We start from the raw sequence: 8,412 nt of genomic DNA on the forward strand, positions 1-8,412 counted from the left end.
TTTATTTTATTTATTTTTTTGTTACAAAACTGTAACAGTGTACTCAGCAAGTTAACAGAAGAGTAATGAATATTAGGTTGTGTTTACGCTAATCAAAAATAAAATACACAATTTTATGGATTATTTGTTTAATCATTCTGATAGGGTGTTGTAACAAAGTGCCCGCCCCTGTGTATATTATCAGTTATGTGTTGTGTGTTGTGTGTTTAATTTTGGTGTATAGTCATTGGTACACGGGATTTAAACGGGTCTGTGTAACACGAGTGTTTAAAAATGTATATGTGTATTTAGGCACGAGGATTGCACAGCACTTCACGTGCCAGTAAAATGTAGTAATATGTGAGCACGGGTAATTGCACTTTATTAATTAGTGTGGTGGGATTCAAGTGAATAATTAATTGGTAATTGAATCCCACCACAACAGTATATACAGATGCACGTTGTTACTCACTCAGGGTTGGGTGTTCGGTGAGCGGAGAAAGGGATTGGAGACACTCTCTTTATCGTCGTCCATTCAGCAATAGATAATAATTGTGCAGCAATAATAGTAATAATAATAAGAGGAGAAGGTATCCGCTCACCGTGTTTGTCAGTGTCTGTCCGTGCACCGTTTTGTTAAGTGTAGTCTGTTTTCGTTTGTCTATTTATTTTGGCGTAGAGTGCCGTGTCCTGTGTATTTCGTGTTTGTTAAACCTTTTATTCTGAAGTAAACCAGCGCCAACAGGCATCTTCATCACTTAATTTCATCCGTCCTGTGTTTTGTGTATTGCATTACCTTTCCTGGTTCTGACGCCGCCCACTTCGTCCCGCACCTGCTTTTGACACAGCGACTCCACTGTCTGTTATGGGAACAAATTTGCCACTTTGGTATCGACACTATACATAAAAGTAACGAAACAACATTTTCTTTTTTTTTTTTATGGATGACAATATAAATAAAATAATGAGTTGTTATGATCTGCAATAAATTGAACACAAACAAATCTGGTCCTGAAAAAAGTGGAAAGGACCAAAAAAATTAACTTCAACTCGCATCCAAATGGACTTGGTTCCTTTGCTGGCAGATAAGTGTGAACAGCAAGCAAACTGATACATTGTTTCAAACTAAATGAACCAGACCAAGTCCGTTTGAAACTGACCCAGTGTGAATGCAGCCCTAGTCTATTAGGATTCCATGGTTTAAAATCACTGACTATCCAATGACTTGTTTACTCCTTTGCTGGCAGATAAGTGGTGTTACCTGGGGGAAATTGTTTGCCGAACTAAACGGATCAGAAGAAGATCGTTTGAACTGGCATGACTGCAGCCCTAGTCTATTAGGATTCCATGGTTTAAAATGAAAATACATGCCGTAAACCCTAATTAGCCATTTAATGGGAGCCAGTGCTTTTTTATCGACTTTTTTACTCCTATACAAACCAATTACAGGTACATTTACTGTGTTGCTAAACTGTTGAAGCCCATTAAAATGTAAACATTTATCCATTTCCAAAAGCCTCAATTAGCCCTTTAATGGAACAAATTACTCCAGACACGCTGCACAGGGTCCCCAAAACCAAGATGGAAAAGTCAAGGATCTTGTCCTTGCAATTCAGTTTCCTCCACTTCAGTTTCAGGTGAAAAATAGAAGGAAGAAGGAAGGTCATAGCTGCACCTGTCATGCTGCCTGTTAATCCCATCAACAGCGAGAAGTGTGGTATGTACATAGCCATGAGGAAAGTTAACAACAGAATACAGCCTCTCAGAAACACAGCCCCGTATTGCGCTGTAGCATGTGTTGAGTATCGTTGGAAAATACAGCCTTGTAAGATTTCAGCGGCTGCATAAAAGGGCAAAGGATAGGACAAAAAGGCTTTTGCAAGCAAACACAGGTTAACCATTGTTCGAAGGGTAGAAGGCAAGTTGTCAGTAATTACTTCTTTTGTTTCTTCGCCCCAAGTCAGGAAGGCAAGCACAGCAAAGGCAGTCTTAAAGACGCAGGCGAAAAAGTGTGTCCAGGTCATCATGTTCACAAAACTGCCCCGCTTTTCCATATTACCCTCCAGGGTGGGAAGAAAAATTTGGGAGGTGTAGCTAAATATGATGACCCCGACAGATACAAGAAACTTTTCAAAATCTATTGAGAACTTTATTCTCCTCCAGGACCATCTGTGTATCTGGGTCAAGCAATACGCAGTCACTATGAAAGTGATAATGAACTGTGCTAAGGAGCAAAGGAGGCTGAGCTTGGAGACAATCCGAAGATTGCGGATCAACATACAGGGCATCAGTGTGACAAATGCTATCACTGACCATGTTGTCTGGGAGAGTGGCACGTACGGGAAACTGTGGTACATAAGATTTCCGCTTACAACCAGGTACAAGATGCAAGTCATTATCAGTTCAACCACTTGGGCCACGTTGACTATTTTACCGCCTAGTCTGGGGATCAGCTGCTTGCAGCAGGCATTAGCAATGTCTTCATAAGTATTTCTTACCCGGATAGGCAGTCCTTCTTCATTCTCCTCATACAGACAGGCAACAAGTATTTTACCAGTGTAACAGCAGATAACTGCAGCCAAGATTATAAGAAGTAAGCCAAGGTATCCACTGTGTAGGAGAGCATACGGCAGTCCTAGAACAAAAATGCCCTAGGGAAAGTAGAAAGTATTGAGGCTGAACTGTTAAAGCATCTTTTTTTATTCTTTTATAAAGCCTAGTCATTTTCCTTTGATTAGAAATTAACTTCCTATTGTAAATTAATAAGTTTGTGACATATGTCCTAGATATATTTGTCAACTATGTAATTGTGATTTTGTGATTTATAATTACATGTATATGAAAACAATACACCTATCAAAACAGCACTGTTTTCTATTGTCTAGGTAATCTATTTGCAGTCATGAGTTAATTAAGTATTTGTAGAGCAGGGCACTAATGTCACAATTAACGATGGACAAGTAGATTATTCTACTCCAAAAGCTTTTCTCAATTTAATGTTTTCTGTTGGGAGAGATATGTTTGTTCTAATTAATTTTGCAATTCTTTCACCAACAGCCAAAATGCTTGAACAATAAATTAGTAAAAACATTAGTGTATGGTACAAAATAATTATAATGTGAATTTGTTTAGAACTGAAACAGCTGATAAGGCAGGTTTCCAAATGATCCTTCACCTATTGTGCTAGAGTTGTGTGGAATGATCTGGCAGCACATGCACCTTTCAGTAGTCAAAACCACAATCCTTTTCATGGTAGAAAACTATAAAACACTGCCTGCAAATCTATTTTCAGCATCACCCACATTAAACCCTTTTTAAAGTATTTCTGTTAAAATGCTTTGACAAAGAGGTTGCTGCAGAGAATGAATATGCATCATGGTTTTTAGAATGAGAAAAATTATTTCTGTCTGCTTATATGAAGAAGTCTTTTTAAAATATGTTAGCCATCAGCAGACGTTAGTGTGCAGTTAAACTGTGAGTCAATGTGCTTTTGATGAAGATCAAATTCCTCTTAAAAATATGATATTTGTATATTGCTTTGCGCATTTGCATCAAAGACAGATATATTTTATGCCAAGCATAAATAGATATGGCAATAACCCCTTACAGTACATTTATATAAAAAATATGTAGTATCATAGTAACAAAATAACTAATTCCATATTAAAATGAAACCTTATATAACCATCATACAGTATGCAAATGGATCTTGCTTTAAAAAGAACAATTGACTTAGCTTTTCTTTATCTCTGCATGAAAGTAGCAACTAAAGGTGCCCTTATTATCTGTCCACTGTTTGTCTTAGCCAATACAATCGCATGGGTTTTTACAATTGTTTCAATATTTTCTGCCTACCTCATAAGGACATATTCTATTGTATGATCATTTCACTAAAATAGATTAATCTGGGTACAAAATCTAACTATATTATGCTGTGCTATGAGTTACATTATGGTGTAACTTACCTTTTTAAACATTGCCTAAAAACATTTTATATTGTAGAGAAGAACGAAAAATCTAGCTATGTAATACCCCAACAAAACAGCGGATAGTTACCTGGATTGCATTGGTAACATTCCAGCCAGCCTCCCAGGTGGTGATCTGAGTGGCGGCACTTTCCAGGGCAGGAACAGGTGGGTTGATAGCTAGATCATCTAGGCACTGGGCACTATTGGGGGCTGACAGTCCATCTGGCTCCTCTTTGTCTTCTCTGTGAGTCCTGTCCAACTCATCCCTCCGGGCAAAATTTAAACTCTCCTCATCCACTTCTTCACTGAAAGTCCATTTTCAGAAATTATCAAAAGTCCCGACCATAGTCGTGGTTATGAGAACGACCTCAGACATAAAAAGACATCCTTAAAAAAAAAAAAAAAAAAAAAATTATATATATATATATATAAGATAATATATATATATAATATATAATATATCCTAATTATATTATATTTTTTATTTTATATCCTAAACCTTGGTAATATGGTATTCTTAAATCAGCCTTTATCTTTTAAAACATAAAATCCAGGTTCTTTATATGTAGATCTAGAAAGAAACAGTTACCAGTACTTTCTTTAACCCGAGATAGGTTGAAATGATTTACTTTTCATCAGTGGTTCAAATTTGATAGACAATTTGTGCTTATATCTTTGGGTCTATAAAATATTCAGTAAATGAGGTCTACAGCCCACAAATATAAATTTAAAATTCAAATGTTGCCTCTTGCAGCACACAAATCACTCACATCAATGAGTGCATGCAACAAGTGAGTGATAGGTTGAAGACCTGTAAGAGGTTTTTTTTCAGCTATTTCAAAAAGCTATCTCCACTGAGTTAACTTGCATAAAAAAGAAGACTCAGCCACTGCCTCTATAAAATATTTTATAAACACAGGGGTGAAATTCTCAACAAAAAAGTGCAGGTAGCTGATGTAAACTTTAAAAAAATTGAGCCAATTTGAGTGCTAATGAATAAATACTTCTAAAATGTATAGATATCAGTACATGATACATTTTTTAATACAAAATAAGCCTTAAAAAATAACTGATAAAAAAAATAACCAATTCACCATAAACAAAGAAGCTGAATATACTGAAAGCTTTATACCCTCAGTCATGTACTGTAATATAATACTTAAGTTAAACCTGAAAAAAGTATAATAAATATTACACTATGTAATAACTGCTATAGACAGGGGGTTTTATTTCAAGATATCCTAAAAAAAGATGTGATATTATAAAATTAAAAAAACAACTGTGCTATGAAAATGATATACAACAAGGTTTTAGTCAAACAATGCACAATAGGGGCTGACATTTGTTATGTAACCAAATTTTTTACAAAAACAGAGAACTGAACCGGTAAACTTAGGGGTATCATCCAGATCCTTTTTTAAATCATCCCTATACTTTCCAGACCCTGGGTGCTCACCTACAACAGGACCAGGCCGTGCTATATTGATAGGCTGGGATTAGAATTTTAATTTTTTTACGTATTACTAATCCTACAATTATATATTATGTGCGCCTCTTTGCTGTGCTTCTGTCTATATTAATTATTATGAACTACCCTCACAAAAAATAGCTTTTGAAAAGTCTTCTCAAAGCTGAACAAGAGGAAATATGATGGAATTATATCAGTGTTACACATACTGAACACTTTCTTCAATTGATTTTTCATTATAGCATGATCATCATCGCCACACTTTCAGAAGCCGAATACTTAAATTAACCACTCTATGTTATGAATCTGCATAAAACCATTTACAAATGCAACATGTTTAGTTTATTAAGAAAACAAAAGTTGGGTCTCAATAATAGGCTTCTGGCAAATATTTTAAAGAAACACCCTTGGCAGGGTTAACAGGGCTCTCTCTCCATCGCCTGTGATGGCTGCAGCGAGACTTTAAGTAGATCATGCACAAGACACGGCCCTGTGCCTCCTGGAACTGTCACAAAGAGAAGCTGTACAGAGCAGCGGATCCTGAAATACCAACGCAGATGGGAAGAGTATAATTACCCTGAAGATATCACTGCTCTTCCTGTCTTACAGCTGGCTTTGCGGTCCTCTGGTACCACTGCAAGCTCTCTCACGTAATGAATCACTGCATCAGGAAACTGATTGTGTCGGTGAGCAATCGGCACTTGGTAGGCCTGTGGTCAGTCGAAAGGCATTTTATTTACGAGAGCAGTGAAGCTGAATTTGATGACGATGGTCAGAATTGAACACATTATTACCTCTTAAAAAGCAATTTGCATCTAAAAACAGCAAGAACATTTTATAAAGTTATTCACAACTGTTGAATCATCTCTTATATCTGAAGAAAATCTGTCATTTACTTAAAACAGAGAATCCACCCATTATATGTCAAGGCAGAGATACACATAAAACGTTCGGGCGTCCCGCCGGAACATCTTACCTATGTGTGTGTGTGTGGGGGGGGGGGGGGAGGTGGGTAGGGATGATGAATTCCTAGGGACCATGGTAACTAGCGTGTTAACCCAGACAAGGCCGCGGATAGATGACTGGCGGTGGCGTGAGGTCACACGGAGTTAGGTGTTTACAATTATTCGTATGTGGATCGTGAGATGTCGTTGTTCATTCACGGTGAAAACCCACCCTACATCAATAATTCATTATTCAGCTGGGACTCTGTGGATTTCAAAATATTCTGATGTTTTTCTCCCCCTCCATTTCAACTTTAGAGTGTGTTACAAGAAACTTCTGCTCACCATAGACAACAATATGGTGATCGGGGACGTGGAACGGTCCTCATCGCCCCTCCATTTCACACGTCCAGTTGTGTGTACAATAATAAGTATTCCTCCTGTACTAGTTTCTGCCCCGCCCCTCCCAGCCCAGCCCCTGACCTGCTCGGGGCCCCCCTCCGGTGGAAGGTGTTCAATTTTCCCACCAAGTTCTTTTCCAATCAGGAGGTGATCCCGAAAGGGTGCCCCGCCCTGTTAGAGGCGGGGCGGGGCGGGGGGGGGGGGGGGGGGTGGGGGGGGGGTCATGGGCGGGGCTGGGGCGGGGGGGGTCCAGGTCACGGGGGGGGCGGGGGTGGGGGGGGTTGGAGTTAAAACACATCGACAAACACTGTTGCATCACGCGTATCTATGTCATATGTCAGAGACAGGTCCTGTCGTACAGTGTCAATACTCCCCATCTAATATTCTTAGTATCTGACGTTGTGATATGTGCTTACCCCGTACTCGTGTGTTCCCAGTTTATGTAACCCCCGCCCCGCCCGGCGGGCTGGGGTGGGGGGGGGGGGGGGCCGCGGGGGGGCGGGGGGAGGGGGGTTGGGGGGGGGGGGGGGGGGGGGGGGGGGGGGGGGGGGGGGGTGGGGGGGGTCCTAGGTATTTGTCCCAAATTGGTTGTTCCACAAGTTATTTTCCATTAAGGAGGACCAGATCCCGATAGGGTGCACCCACTCGCTTCAACAGGCAATTCCAAACAAAACACTGCATCCAAAGAGGAAACAAATTGAGAGAAAAACTGTAACCAAGAGCAGGGTTCTAGTGCTGTAAGTGATGGTGTGAAATATTGTTTCAGCTGTTGTGTACGTGTGCTCATAGATACATTATACAGTCTCTGTCAGGGTAGCAGTCACAGTTAGAGAAACAATGTAGACTTATAGAATCATAGACTGCAACACTATACCGAATGGGATCACCATGAGACAAAGTAAATCAAATACATTAATAGAACTTCACCTGAGTACCAAGGAGCTCTTTAAAAGGGATCAGATTGGATAATGAAAACATGCAGAAGCATAAAACAAAGGGTTTAACACAACAATGCCAAGCAGATTAAATCGAAAATAATAAGAGCACACCCTGTACTGATGCAGAGTGTACGTTGTGATGGCAACCGGGCTAAACAGACCTCTTATCCCGGATCTGAAACTCGTTGGTCCTCTTCTGGAAGCCAGAAGGCATTTCACTTGACTTGGAGCGTCCTCAGTATGTGTGTCAGCTGACAATCGAAACACAATAAATGTCTTCTGCCATAGCCTTTACTATTGGCGCTGCCTTCACGTTTGGCATGACATGAATAAGGACAGAGTTCAAATGGAAGGTGCATTGTACTGATGGGAGCAAGCAAGGCGGCTCACTGATCCAGAGGGTTCACTGTTCATTGTGTAAAAACTCTGTATTTGCTGCCGAGACGTTTTATTGAAGTTGATTGAAGTTTATTGAAGTTTTATTTTGAACAGAAGTTTCTAGTACTGGATCAGTACTTTCAATAAAAACCTTTCTAGTCCTGGAGTTAATGAATCAGATTCCTCACGGGAGAACATGCTAGCATCTCTCTAAGGGAGCTATTTTGAGGAGTTACAAGGTCTGCTGACTCAGGTTCCAGAGGGGTATGGTGGACTCATGTTGACTCATGACTATAGTTCCTTGTGCAGCTGTCAGAACCTGCAGCTATTACTGG

General features: G+C 39.7%; 1 protein-coding gene across 1 annotated transcript; it reads right to left on the minus strand.

The window, feature by feature from the left end:
• Positions 1-677: 677 nt before the first annotated feature.
• On the minus strand, positions 678-7,913 carry LOC121310760 (vesicular inhibitory amino acid transporter-like; the record flags this gene model as incomplete). The annotated part of the gene is made up of 4 exons (XM_041243697.1): positions 7,861-7,913; positions 4,036-4,252; positions 1,493-2,630; positions 678-688 (listed from the first exon to the last, which is right to left on the minus strand). Coding segments are annotated over exons 1-4 (1,419 nt in total), but the record flags the coding sequence as incomplete, so codon positions are not given.
• Positions 7,914-8,412: the final 499 nt, after the last annotated feature.

This window comes from Polyodon spathula, unplaced genomic scaffold, assembly GCF_017654505.1.
Source record: "Polyodon spathula isolate WHYD16114869_AA unplaced genomic scaffold, ASM1765450v1 scaffolds_2423, whole genome shotgun sequence".
NCBI classification, from domain to species: Eukaryota; Metazoa; Chordata; class Actinopteri; order Acipenseriformes; family Polyodontidae; genus Polyodon; species Polyodon spathula.